Below are 15,087 nucleotides of genomic sequence, written 5' to 3' on the forward strand. Positions count from 1 at the left end.
CAGCTTGCCTTCAGACGTTGTGGGCGCTTCATCCCTGAGGTTTTTAAGAAGAGACGGGACAGCCACATGTCTGGAATGGTACAGGGACTCCTGCTTGAGCAGGGGGCTGGACTAGAAGACCTCCAAGGTCCCTTCCAGCTCTATTCTGATCTGAATTCGCTTTGCTTTGGAGTAGACCAGACTTTTGAGCCAAGGAAAAAATGCAGGGCAGTTGACTTTGAATGGGGCTTGGCCTCTGGGTTGTATAACTTACCATCTGGAAATAAGCCACGGCTGGAAATAAGCCTCCATACATTATACTTCCACAATTAGCTGCCGAAAACTCTTTGGACCAGTTTTGTGGACTCTGACTTGGTTTGTACCTGACTTTGCTTTTGTTTATGCCTTTTGGCTCTCTGACTTGTATGCTTTGGCTTGACTGAAGTCCTGGCCTGTGCTTCAAAACGTTTCTCCTTAACCCTCTGCCACCTTCTTGTATTTCAGAAGAAGCGTTGGCCACTTCACATTCTTGGTTGCCTCCCTGCCCAGCACAGATTATTTTGAAAGCCTGGAGGTGGTTTTTTTCCTCCCCTGGGGGCAGAAAGATGGTCCACCACCAGGCACTCGGGAGCAGTAGATGTCAACCATGATCACAAGCCTCCACCTGGATTCAAAAGGTCCTCAGCAGGGCTTTTGCTAAACTCTGGTTTATCAAATTTATTTTATTTATTTATTTATTTATTTATTTATTTATTTATTTATTTATTTATTTATTTATTTATTTATTTATTTAATTTTTATACCACCCTTCTCCCGAAGGACTCAGGGCGGTGTACAGGGCAATACAATAAAAATACAATATAAAAAAGTTTTTTAAAAAATTAAATACTGCAGCCCAAATCCAATAAATTAGTACAATAATATTTAAAATACCCCTAAACCCATCAGACCAGGCCAGCTTGTTCAAATAAATATGTTTTTAGGTCACGTCGGAAGGAGCGAAGGTCGGGAGCCGTCCGGAGCTCCACTGGTAAACGGTTCCACAGGTCTGGCGCGCCCACAGAGAACGTCCTCCCCCTGGGGGCCACCAGTCGACACTCTTTGACCGACGGCACCCTGAGGAGGCCCTCTCTGTGGGAGCGCACTGGACGAAGGGAAGTTGATGCCGGCAGCAGGTGCTCCTGTAAGTAACCCGGACCCAGGCCATGTAGGGCTTTATAGGTCATCACCAGCACCTTGAATCTTACCCGGAGGACAACTGGAAGCCAATGCAGCTCACGGAGTAGAGGTGTTACATGGGAGTATCGGGAAGCCCCCGCCACCACTCGCGCGGCTGCATTCTGCACCAGCTGGAGCCTCCGAGTAGTCCTCAAGGGCAGCCCCATGTAGAGAGCATTGCAGTAGTCCAAACGGGAGGTCACAAGTGCATGAGTGACTGTGCGCAAGGCATCCCGGTCTAGATAGGGCCGCAACTGACGCACCAGGCGAACCTGGGCGAAGGCCCCCCTAGTCACAGCTCCTATATGATCATCCAAGGAGAGCTGTGAATCTAGGAGGACACCCAAGTTGCGAGCCCACCGTTGCCTACAGCAGGCTAAATGTAACAGTTGCCTGCAGCATACTAGGCCACAAATCACGGGTAAGAAAACAAAACAGCCGCTTCCACACAGATCCAAACTTAGATTCCAGGGCTGTCTATTTCAAGCCAATTTGCACCACCCTTAAAGTTTTTTAATGGGACAGTTTTGAAAATTTCATAATGGGTACATTTGTAGAGTGTTTGGTGTTCTCTGAGCTGAGAGAGAGAGAGAGAGAGAGAGAGAGAGAGAGTAATAGATATAGATAGATTGATGATGGATGTAGATAGATGATAGATGATAGATAGATGATATAGCAATAGCAGATAGATAGATAGATTATAGCAATAACATAGATAGATAGATAGCAATAGCATAGATAGATAGATAGATAATAGCATAGAGATTAGAGATAGATGATAGATAGATAGATAGATAGATAGATAGATAGATAGATGATAGATACATAGATAACAATAGCCTAAATAGATAGATAGATGATAGATATATAGATAACAATAGCATAAATAGATAGATAGATAGAGAGAGAGAGAGAGAGAGCAATAGCATAGATAGATAGATAGATAGATAGATAGATAGATAGATAGATAGATAGATAGATAGATAGAGCCAGATAATAATAGCTCTAACCAAAAAAACAGGGATGTATCTCAAAGGTTGAGCTTGGCCCCTACAGGGAAGAGGCACGCCCAGCAGTGGCCATTCCTTCTGAGGGTCCAGAGACATCCAGTGTCTAGCAATGAATGCCAGCCCCAGATGGTCACTATCCCTACCATTCCCTAGCTGCATCTCCATCCATCAAGCTTTCATCAACCTCAAGCCGCTTGGAATGGGCTGGTCCTTTTCATGAGTAATCCACGTCCTTCCTTTAAGGACAGCTGACTTGAGTGAGGAAATAGGTCAAAAATGTGGGCATCGACCCCAGGAATAAAGTTGTCCATTTTTTAAAAAAAATAGCATGAAATGTTTTTCGGATGATCACGGTAATTTCCCTTCTTGTGTTTCATGCCTCAGCCTTCCATCCTTCTGAGGTGGGTAAAATGAGGAACCTAATTGTTGGGGGTGCTCAATATGCTGACTCTGTAAACCACTTAGAGAGGGCTGTAAAGCACTGTCAAGCGGTATACAAGTGTCATTGATAAGTGGGAAGGAAGGAAGGAAGGAAGGAAGGAAGGAAGGAAGGAAGGAAGGAAGGAAGGAGGGAGGGAGGGAGGGAGGGAAGGAATAGGGAGGGAAATGAAGTGTAAGTGAAGCCCCCTCCCTGTTTGACGTACATCACACGATGATTCATCGATAGGGCTGCCCTCTCCTTTGGCACATGCGCGCATGGATGCTCAGCGCCTCTCCTTAAATTCACCCATAAAAATCCAAGTAGGAACTCCGAGGGTCGCGGAGGGCTCCCAAGTCAGTCCACATCTGGGGGGAAAGAGTTGCAGACAGGCGTTGTGTACGTTGTGAACTGGCAAACTCTTTAAAAAAAGCAGTCTGCCATCAAAGCTGCACTCACACAATCCCGGCCCTTACAAAAGGGCCCCTTGAATTTTAAAGGTTTTGCTGCTAAGCTTGTCAGAAGACCTGGGTTTTCTAAATATAACGCTGCCTTAGCAATTTTCCTTCCTGCATTGTAGCAGCATTAGCGTTGACACCCCGACACTCTCGGGAAGGTTGCGGTAAAACAACAACAACAAACAAACAAAAAAAACCCACTGCACTTTCTGCTCATCCGCTTATCGTTTGGGGCTTCATCTCTGAACCCTGAACCAGTTCACCCTCTTCTTGTGGAACTTCTGAGATTATTGGCTTTCTTCTTCTATTATTCTTAGGGCTTCTGCTCTCATTATTGGTGCGAGAGATCCAGCCTGATTGAAGCCATGGTTAGGGAAAGAAAGAACTGCTAAACTTCGATGCCAAAGGGAGCCATAGCAAAATGTTGCTGGAGGGTAAAAAAAAAAGGAATTAACTGGGAACATTTGCCAGTCAGCATAAAGAAACGTGTCAGAAATATTATATTAAGCAACGGGCGGGGGGGAAAAAAAAAAGGGAATCGAACCGTTTCTGAAATCTAGCAGATTTTTAAGTGGGTTTGTTAATTTAATGTAGGTTAATAGCTGGAGTGAGGCTGCCTAGGAAAATACATTTTGAGAAATAATTTTCCATTTGTCCATCGTGTAATTGGAGACTTATCGCATTATTATAATGATTTGGAGAACCACCTGAAACTCCATCCAGATTTTTTTTTTTAAATATCAAAATAAAGCTGTCACTCTTCACAGCTGTAGAAAAATAACACTGGGAATAAAACAGTGTTATTTGGTTAATAAATATCCCTGAATTATTCCTTTGGATTTTCTCCCCTTAATTTCTTCTGGGTGCTGAAAACCCAGCAAATCTCCCTGAATTCAAGATGATGGTTGCAACCAAAGGCATTTTGCTTCTAATATTCCCTTTTTAATTCTTTTTGGAGCATCGCCCAAAGCACCATTAGATGGCCAAAACCCAAAATGCCCCACTTCTTGGCTTTCTTCGGCTAAAAAAAACCCAGAGACCCATCTCATTCTGCTTTTAGATTATTTTGGACGGTTCTCTGGATACAGTATGAGCTGGGCTAAATCCATCAGCTGATTCTGCATAGAACATGGATTTAAAGGCAGCCACATACCTGAAAGACCTTAACATTTTGGCAAAAACATTCTCGGGCACGCTCTTAAACAGCAGTGGGCCTTATTCAAGATGACAATGAGGGTGTTTACCACAAGGAAGTTGAGGGTTTGGTGAACTGGTGTAAGAAAAACAGCCTCGTTTTAAACGTTGGAAAAACCAAAGAGATCATTGTTGATTTTAGAAAAGGCAGGCACTGTCACATACCATCTGTGCATTAATGATCCCCATGTGGAGGTGGTTGGCAGCATCAAATTCGGGGTGTGCAGCTAACGAGTAGGCTCAACAACGAGACCCTAGTGAAGTGGGCGCAGCAGTGCCTGCATTTTCTGCGCCGCATGAGAAAAGCACATCTTCCTTCCCCTGTCCTGACCACTTTCTACAGAGGGACGATCGAGAGCATCCTGTCATACAGGATCGCAGTCTGGTTTAGAAGCATCCCTGCTTCGGACAGGAAGGCGGTGCAGAGAGTGGTGAGGACGGCAGAAAAGATCATTGGCACTTCCCTCGCTCCCATCCAGGATGTGGCACAGAAGCGTTGCCTGAGCAGGGTCCGCAAGGTTGTCTGGGACACGACACATGCTCTTCACCACCTGTTTGCCTTGTTACCTCCTGGGAGGAAGGGGGGCCTCGTGGTATCCGTAGCAGAACATCCAGATTCAGCCACAGTTTTGTTCCATGCAGTATTAACCTGGTGAACTCTCAAGCTTCCCCTTTCCACTATGTATCCAGGATCCGGACCGGCCTGGACTCTGACTGGGCAGAGTCTGACGTGGAGGAATCAGGCGGTCTTGAGCACGTTATCTGGACTGAGTTCGACCCTGTTTCCCCTGATGATGTGGACAGGATCATGGGGAGACTGAGCACCACCACCTGTTTGTTGGATCCGTGCCCCTCCTGGCTAGCTTATGCGGCTCGGGAGGGAACACGAGGCTGGTTCCATGCAGTAATAACTGCTTCTTTGAAGAAGGGTGTCTTCCCTGCCGCCTTGAAGGAGGCGGTGGTGAGGCCCCTTCTCAAGAAGCCTGCTTTGGACCCGGCTGTTTTAAACAACTATCGTCCAGTCTCCAACCTTCGCTTTCTGGCGAAGGTTGTTGAGAGTGTGGTGGCGCATCAGCTCCCTCTGTTCCTGGAGGAAACTGATTATCTGGACCCGTACCAATCGGGCTTCAGGCCCGGATACAGCACGGAGACGGCATTGGTCGCGCTGGTGAATGATCTCTGGAGGGCTAGGGACAGGGGTTGCTCCTCTGTCCTGGTCCTATTAGATCTCTCAGCGGCTTTCGATACCATCGACCATGGTATCCTGCTGCGGCGTCTCAGGGGGTTGGGAGTGGGAGGCACCGTTTTATGGTGGTTCTCCTCCTACCTCCAGGGCCGCTCGCAGTCGGTGTTGACAGGAGGGCAGAGATCCACCCCGAGGTCTCTCATTTGTGGAGTTCCTCAGGGGTCGGTCCTCTCGCCTCTCCTGTTCAACATCTATATGAAGCCGCTGGGCGAGATCATTCGTGGTTTCGGTGTGGGGTATCACCAGTACGCTGATGATACCCAACTTTTTCTTTCCACCCCGAACCAACCCAGCGATGCCCTCTCCGTGATGTCCCGGTGCCTGGAGGCGGTTCAGGTCTGGATGGGGAGAAACAGGCTTCGTCTCAATCCCGCCAAGACTGAGTGGCTGTGCATATCGGCATCTCGGGTTAACCAAGTTATTCCACCTCTAACGATGGGGGGTGAGGTGTTACCCCCCGTTGATAGGGCTCGCAATCTGGGCGTCCTCCTGGATTCACGGCTCAATTTTGAAGACCACATAGGAGCCGTGACCAGGGGGGCTTTTGCACAGGTTCGCCTGGTGCGCCAGTTGCGTCCCTATCTGGACCGAGACGCCCTACGCACAGTTACTCATGCGCTTGTGACCTCCCGTTTGGACTACTGTAACGCTCTCTACATGGGGCTGCCCTTGAAGACCACTCGGAGGCTTCAACTGGTGCAGAATGCGGCCGCGCGAGTTGTAATGGGGGTCTCCCGATACTCCCATGTAACACCTCTACTCCGCGAGCTGCATTGGCTTCCGGTTGCCCTCCGGGTGAAATTCAAGGTGCTGGTTATTACCTATAAAGCCCTACATGGCCTGGGTCCGGGCTATTTGAGGGAACACCTGCTGCCGGCATCAAACGCCCTTCGCCCAGTGCGCTCCCACAGGGAGGGTCTGCTCAGGGTGCCGCCGGTGAGAGATTGCCAGCGGGTGACACCCAGGGATAGGGCCTTCTCGGTGGGAGTGCCTGCCCTCTGGAACCAGCTGCCGGTGGAGCTGAGGACTGCCCCCGACCTCCGATCATTCCGCCGGGGCCTGAAGACCTGGCTCTTTGAGCTCTCAGGCCCAGGCTGAGGAGAAATTTTAATTGGGGGTTTTAATGTATACAGGGTAATTTAATATTTTTAATTGGTTTTTTAACTTTTGTATGGTGGATTTTTAATTCCCTGTAAACCGCCCTGAGTCCTCAGGGAATAGGGCGGTATATAAATGTAACTATAAATAAATAAATAGTTCCCACCAGGGCTTTTTTCCTCATAGAACGCTCAGAACGGAGTTCCGGCACCTTTTTTGGATGGAACCTTGTAGGGTAGGCAAGGCGGATTGTATGACATGTGTGAGTTCCGGCACCTTTTTCTTTTACAAAAAAAGCACTGGTTCCTACATGCTTTATGTGGCTGGTAGTTAGCTTTAGTTTGACAAGATTCTGTCTATAGGTCAGGAATGATAAAGAAATCTGCATTAGAATCACAATGTGCCCTTCACGATTTTGGGAGCTGACACCTTGCCAGGCTTGATGGGGAGGGGTCTTTCACCTCGATGGTTGCTTTATTAATATAATGTTGCTTCCCTGCTGATTTGGTGGTGGCTGCTGGAGATGGTTTCACACTGTTTGTTTATTGATTTGTATCCAACCTTTATTATCTTTACAAATAACTCCAAACAAACCTAACCGACAGGCCTACCGAGCAAGCACCATTGAGACGATCCGATCGCTTAATGCAAAACTTTATTTTGGCACGAATGAAACAAAAGTAGCACTGGCTATATATATAGTTAAAATATAGAATTTTCCCTGCCCCTATTAGTGCAGGTCATGTGGTCCAATCGAGAGTCAAGCTACTGTTATGAGAAAGTGTCTCTGTGTGTTTGCAAACATCTGCTGAAACGTCCTTGGTTCACACGGGCTGCCTTCTTGTTGTCTGGAGCCTGCATTCCATTACCCCCTCCCCTCTAGTGTGTTGGCAGGCTGAGAAGCAATAATGCACAACACTTCGAGCTTGACAATAGGTTCTTCATCCTAAAGATGCTTCATGGTGCTCATCAAGTTTCTACCCCTGCTCCATTCCTTCCAGTCCCACAGGTTCCTTCCTACATGGCCATTGACAATCCTACTAGATTACTCAAAGGTACATAAAATAATTGAAAAAAGCAATGCCCCCTATGCAAACTGCAGATAATTGCCTTGAATATTTCTTGAATGAAGTTGTGTCTGCAATGAAGCGAATGCCTATTATTTATTTCCCTTCGCTGTTGCTGTATATAAAAGATACATAAATCCAGCTACAAATTCTTCCTCCACTAGAGATGGTGCTAGAATGATTAAAGCACAGATACTGTACCAATCTTTTCTACTGAGATGTAAAAAGGCATTTTTTTTCTTTTTCTTCAAAAATAAAATACCTGTAATTTCCAAGTCCGCAACCAGATGGATGGAGGTCTATGGAAAAAGACTAGACGTTGCCTTCTCACTGAGGCATGTGGCTAATTCATAACAGTTCATTTACTTTGATGGCTCCTTTCTGCACGTCAACTAATCTATGAAAGGCATTTGGTTGTACAGATTTTTCAGATTCATCTATGAATGAATGATCTGCTATTAAGCGGAGGAATGAACCAGACCATTTTGGTGGAGGGCCGCAAAAGGTTCATTGCAAATTATGAAAGGTTATTCAGTGACATAATTACTCGTGAAAAGCAAACCAATCTTAAAGCTTTCTAGTCAATCCCTTGCAATACTTCTCTGCAGTTGATCAGGACAAGAGTATTTGGTGGGAATATCTCCAAATGTCATCCTGTGGGATTATCATCTTCCGTCCTAACCCTTAAACATCAGCACAAGTTGTTCAGCAGATAAGCTGTGATGGCAGGACTTCCTGGAGGAGAATGTTTGAAAAATATCACATGAGGGCATGTTTATGGTTATGAGGAAATGGCAGGGGCACTATCAAATACAAGGAGCCGGAATGTGACCATGAGCTGCTCAAGGTTATTTCTTTATTGCTGCATGCCTATTTACAAGAATCTCACCAGACTGACTGCATTCTCTCGTTGTGTGTGTTCGTGTATGTATAAAGTTTTATTAGCTTATAGTATACGATACAAAGAAACTACAAAAGCAAATAGCGGTAAACATGGGGAAGGGAAAAGGGAATAGAGAAGCGAGGTAGGGAAGAGGGAAAAAAAGGCATTGACTTCCAACTTCCTTTGGTGCAGCAAAGGAAAGTATCAACGTCAGACCTTTTACAAAATTGTCAAGGTAATGATTTAATATCTAACCAGCTTATGTAATGTGCGATGTATGATGTAATGATGGGAATGACTCAGCAGGGTCTGTGTCCCTTTAAGAGCCAGCTGGGTCTGTTTCTCCTTAAGAGCCTTTGTATAAAAGGAAGGCCCTGCTACTGTGTTCTCTCTCTTTTGTTTCCTGTTGTAACTGCTGTGTGTTGGATCCTGCTGGATTAACACGTGCATGTATATTGTTCCTGGTGTATGATATTGTAGATAGTGTAAGATAAACCACCATTTAATATAGACCACTGTTTACTGTGTTTATCTCTGGGTTATCTCAGCGTAATAAGACTGCATACTCTGACAAAAATAATATTTATTTTATTTTATTTATTTTATTAAATTTATATACCGCCCTTTCCCGAAGGACTCAGGGCGGTTTACAGGGCATTTAAAACAACCAGTAAAAAAGTTAAAAACAAATTAAAAAAAGATTAAATCATCCCTAAAATTAAAAACCCCAGTTAAAAATTCTCAGCCTGGGCCGGAGAGCTCAAAGAGCCAGGTCTTCAGGTCCCGGCGAAATGTGCGAAGGTCGGGGGCAGTCCTAAGCTCTACGGGCAGCTGGTTCCAGAGGGCAGACGCACCCACAGAGAAGGCCCTTCCCCTGGGTGTTATCCGCCGACAGTCTTTTATCGGCAGCACCCTGAGAAGACCCTCCCTGTGGGAGTGCACTGGACGAAGGGAGCTTGATGCCGGCAGCAGGTGTTCCCTCAGATATCCCAGACCCAAGCCATTCAGTGCTTTATAGGTCATCACCAGCACCTTGAATCTCACCCGGAGGGCAACCGGAAGCCAATGCAGCTCGCGGAGTAGAGGTGTTACATGGGAGTATCGGGAAACCCCCATCACAACTCGCGCGGTCGCATTCTGCACCAGCTGAAGCCTCCGAGTGGTCCTCAAGGGCAGCCCCATGTAGAGAGCGTTGCAGTAGTCTAGACGGGAGGTCACGAGCGCATGAGTGACTGTGCGTAGAGCATCTCGGTCCAGATAGGGCCGCAACTGGCGCACCAGGTGAACCTGGTCACGGCTCCTATATGATCTTCAAAATTGAGCCGTGAATCCAGGAGGACGCCCAAGTTGCAAGCCCTATCAACGGGGGGTAACACCTCACTCCCCATCGTTAAAGGTGGAATAATCTGGTTAGCCCAATATAAGCTAGCCATTTTGATAACATCAAATCTTAAGCTCAAACCCCCCCCCCTCCTTCACACCTTCCCCCATTCTAGCTGGAGATTCCATCTCAGGCACCAAGAGAAAATGGCTGCCGTGCGGGAGGCTATTTGCAAGAGCACTCCCCTATTTAAAGGAGCAAAAAATGAAATAACTACTAAATTGTGCAAGCGTACAGCGTTCCAATTAACTGCAATAAAACGCTGGCATTTCAAACAGTTTTAAGAGCATCTTTTATTTCAGTCTTAAACAGCATAACACATTTTAAGAAACCACTTTTTGGAAAAAAGCAAAAAAGAAACGTGATGAGGCATTTCCTTGAAAATCAATTTGATCTGATGCTTTTTGTACAGCAAAATAAACCCATGTATTGAGCAAAAACATTTCTTTGTTTTTACTTTGAAAAGAAAAGTGATTCTGTGTGTTGTGCCTGTATGTTGTCAATCATTCTGTCTCCCCCGCCCCCCATGGAATAATCCACCTTTGGGGGGGGCTAGGAGGAGAACTACTCTCCTGCCTTGCAAAAAGTTATTGCTTTTTCACCAGAGTGTCAGGCCCAAAGGATCAAGAACAATATATGGTTTACTTCTGAGTTCTTTCATTACCTTACAAGTTATCTTACAAGGAACGGTTGCTGGAATTGGGGATGTCTGGTTTAATGAAGAGAAGGGTGAGGGGTGACATGATAGCAGTCTTCCAGTATCTCAGGGCCTGCCCCAAAGAAGAGGGAGTCAAGCTATTCTCCAAAGCGCCCGAAGGCAGGACAAGAAGCAATGGATGGAAACTCATCAAGGAGAGAAGCAACCTAGAACTAAGGAGAAGCTTCCTGACAGTTAGAACAACTAACCAGTGGAACAACCTGCCTCCAGAAGTTGTGAATGCTCCAACACTGGAGGTTTTTAAGAAGAGACCGGACAGCCATTTGTCTGAAATGGTGTACGGTTTCCTGCCTGAGCAGAGGGTTGGACTAGATGACCTCCAAGGTCCCTTCCAACTTTATTATTATTATTATTATTATTATTATTATTATTATTATTATTATTATTATTATTATTATCATCATCATCATCATCATCATCATTATCTGGACCAGGATGCCTTGCGCACAGTCACTCATGCACTGTTACATTTAGCCTGCTGTAGGCAACGGTGGGCTCGCAACTTGGGTGTCCTCCTAGATTCACAGCTCTCCTTGGATGATCATATAGGAGCTGTGACTAGGGGGGCCTTCGCCCAGGTTCGCCTGGTGCGTCAGTTGCGGCCCTATCTAGACCGGGATGCCTTGCGCACAGTCACTCATGCACTTGTGACCTCCCGTTTGGACTACTGCAATGCTCTCTACATGGGGCTGCCCTTGAGGACTACTCGGAGGCTCCAGCTGGTGCAGAATGCAGCCGCGCGAGTGGTGGTGGGGGCTTCCCGATACTCCCATGTAACACCTCTACTCCGTGAGCTGCATTGGCTTCCGGTTGCCCTCCGGGTGAGATTCAAGGTGCTGGTTACGACCTATAAAGCCCTAAATGGCATGGGTCCGGGTTACTTACAGGAGCACCTGCTGCCGGCATCGACTTCCCTCCGCCCAGTGTGCTCCCACAGAGAGGGCCTCCTCGGTGCCGTCAGTCAAAGATTGTCGACTGGCGGCCCCAGGGGGAGGGCCTTCTCTGTGGGCGCGCCAGACCTTTGGAACCGTTTACCGGTGGAGCTTCGGACGGCTCCCGACCTTCGCTCCTTCCGACGTGACCTAAAAACATATTTATTTGAACAAGCCGGCCTGGTCTGATGGGTTTAGGGGTATTTTAAATATTATTGTACTAATTTATTGGATTTGGGCTGTAATATTTAATATTTTTTAAAAAATTTTATATTGTATTTTATTGTATTGCCCTGTACACCGCCCTGAGTCCTTCGGGAGAAGGGCGGTATAGAAATTAAATAAAATAATAATAATAATAATAATAATAATAATAATAATAATAATAATAATAATAATAATAATGTTGTTGTTGTTGTTATTATCTACTTACTTAGAATCAAAGCTGGAAACTTCTGTATTAGGTTCCTATGGATGGTGTCAGCCCAATATCTTTATATATTCCAGCAAAACCAGATTAAAGGGTTTGAAGCAAACAGTTGAATCCAAAATGTTAATGAAAGACTCTTGACTGTGTTCCAAACAACTTGGCTGGTGGGGCGGGGGGTTTGTTCAAAGATTGTCATTATGTGTTTTTCTATTATGTATAATTATGAATGAAACCAAAGGTTAAAGACCTTCTAGAATCTTTGAAATTGTTTGAGAATCCCTAAGAAACTGGTTTATGAGTTCTGAGATCCCTCAGTTGTGGGAATACAGTAGCAAAAAAGATGATTTAAAAAAAGAGAGAGAGAGAAAGAGAAGGAAAAAGACATTTTCCACAATATTTTCATTTAACTACCTTGCAGTTCTCCCCGAGAAACTTGAAACTCGCCATCATGCAACGTGCCAAATTTTGGTGATGGGGAATAGGGAACCCTGGGTGTTAAAAGTCCACACATCTTAAAGTTGCTGAGGTGGATCTAGAGATGATTTGAAGTCTCTCTTTTGCAATAACAAAGCTGCTGGATATAGCAGCCTCGGGTTTGGTTTAGCTTTCAATGTTTGGAACCAGACGCAATTAAGCCAATTATGATACGTTACATTAGACCTTGCGCATTACCCAACTCCTTGTGCGTTCACATGTTATGAGTTTAAATAAAGAAGAGCGTTGTTTTTTTCTTCCTTTGGAATTCCTTGCATTTTGCTTCATGTTTGCTTTTTTCTCTCTCCTGACAGCTGGATCAAGTGATCCGTCAGCGAAGCCTTTCCAGCCTGGAATTGTTCCTCTCTTGTGCTCAGAAGCAGCTGAGCTGTTTGCTGCAAGAAGAAGTCACAGTTGCAGAGACAGCAGAAAAAAAATCCATAACCTCGATCAATTCTCTCAAAGACCCGGGAGAGTAGATGGAGAGCTAGGATCAATCAGCCGATCACTTTTCTGTTTTGATTAGATGTTCAGAATCGTACTGCAGTCCTTGTAAACCTAATGGTTGTGTGAAATCTTGTCAACAGCTCCCACATCATTTTAACAAGAAATGCCGTCATTGGCAAATCTCAGTAAAACAACTTATTCCCAGCAACAGAGTAGGTACATTTGTCATTTACAAACCTAAAGCTTAGGGTTATATAATGTTGCACGGAAGGCCGCATTGCTTTTATCATGGATGTCCTACTTAACTGGCATTGATCAAGTGGAATAAAATAATTGTTAATGCCAGGAATAAAAGGAGAGCATCAGCTCTCATCCAAATTGAAAACGCTAATTGAAGACGTTTGAATAACAACTGGAATTGAGACGCCTTATTACGTATTTGCATCTGTTCCAAAAATGGCCTGTTGCATTCTCCGTGTTTGTGTCTTTTCGTGAAAAACAAAACAAAACACACGGCTTTTCAGTTTCATAATTCGTCTTAAGAGTCCCTCCAAGCCGGGAAACCCGGATATGCTCAATTATTAGTTCTCTTGTTCTTACAAACATTAAGTTAAGGTTATCACCCTAACTCATGCAAGGAAATAACAATAATTTGAAAGCAGCAACAGGTTTGGGAAATTGTTTAGTAGCTGTAAAGCAAGGTCTCTAAACCTTGGGAACTTGAAGGTGTGTGGACTTCAACTCCCAGAATTTATGCCCAGAATTCATTCACTCCCAGAACCCATGCTGTCTGCGGAATTCTGGGAGTTGAAGTCCACGTATCTGAAAGTAAAGCCTGCTCTAAAGTACGGTATGGTCTGTAAGGACAATAGTGTCCCTTAGATCAGAGGTCACCAACCTTTTCATGTTGGCAGCCTGGAGGGAGAGGGACCAGCTGGGAAATTTGCGTGCGCAAAAAGAGGGCCACATGGACCCACACGGTGCTAGCGGCCCCATTTGGGCACGTGCCAGCTGCTGCCGCTAGCCCCACGCGCATGCACAAACGGGTCCGCAACCCGTGGCCAGTAAGCCACGTGGCCCATAGGTTGGGGACCCCTGCCTTAGATTATAAAATCAGTTCCATGAAACTTTTTCTGATTTCTAATGACATGGTGATTGGTGTAGGGGGTTTGGAGAAGATGTTGAATGTTTTAAGCCAGGGGTCCTCAACCTTGGCAACTTTAAGACTGGCTGAGGAATTCTGGGAGTTGAAGTCCACAAGTCTTAAAGTTGCCAAGGTCGAGGACCCCTGTTTTAAGCTTTTTATTCTGGGGAGAAATTTAACGATTGGGGTGACTTTTGGGCACACTCCAGTATACATTCTTAATTTGGGCTGTTCCACACAGTAAAAGACATGGCTAAGAATTGCCCACGTTGTGGTAAAATTCTAGTGACAGCGTCTCCCAAGGGCATCGGAGCCATAGAGAGCAAGTTGGCCCTTGCCTGGCAATGACGCAACAAACTTACAGAAATGGAACAGTCTCTGAAATTTCCACAGCTTTTTGCAGATGTGTAGTAATGAGGAGATAGTAGTAATGTAATTATTCACTTTGGGGTATAAATTTTAATTTTTTTCCCTGCCTTTCACAATACACTCCATGTTAATGATTTACAGGGTGAAATAATTGACCAACCTATTGCTTTTATGCTTGTTACTGTGAAAATCATTCTTTACCAAATAATCCCGTGTTCAGTATATTTCTTCAGGGAGTCTTTTTGAAGGTATGTATGAAGTGTGTTTGTGTGTGTGTGTGTGTGTGTGTGTGTGCGCGTTTTCTTCTCTGCACTCTGAATTCCCACCTGCCAAGTTCACTTTGTGCTAGAGCAGGCTACGTTGGGTGAACAAGAGCTATCGTACAGCTGTCAGAAAGAGTCCTGTCTTGCAGGTCCACCCAAGAATCTCCCATGAATGAGTGAACAGTTGCAATAAGATGATGGAACCACAACGTCTTGTGCAGGATCCTTTCTTTACCTTGATGGTGCCATAGAATTTCACAGTGCTTCTAATATCAACATATTTGGGTTGAGGTTGTTCAGTAAAGAGCAGTTCAGGACTTTATTTCAGGTCTATGCTGGGTTTTCTGTGAAATGGGTT

The 15,087-nt window shown here is 45.3% G+C and overlaps 1 protein-coding gene across 1 annotated transcript in view; it reads left to right on the plus strand.

Annotated features, from left to right (window-relative positions):
* CCDC91 (coiled-coil domain containing 91) overlaps positions 1–14,870 on the plus strand; it is a 100,947-nt gene extending 86,077 nt beyond the window's left edge. Inside the window, exon 15 of the mRNA XM_083366533.1 lies at positions 12,821–14,870. Coding sequence (XP_083222659.1) covers positions 12,821–12,985 — 165 coding nt within the window. The 3' untranslated portion in view covers positions 12,986–14,870. The remainder of the gene's footprint in view (positions 1–12,820) is intronic.
* The last annotated feature ends 217 nt before the right edge of the window (positions 14,871–15,087 follow it).

Source organism: Vipera ursinii (assembly GCF_947247035.1).
Source record: "Vipera ursinii genome assembly, chromosome: 6".
In the NCBI taxonomy this organism is placed as follows: Eukaryota; Metazoa; Chordata; class Lepidosauria; order Squamata; family Viperidae; genus Vipera; species Vipera ursinii.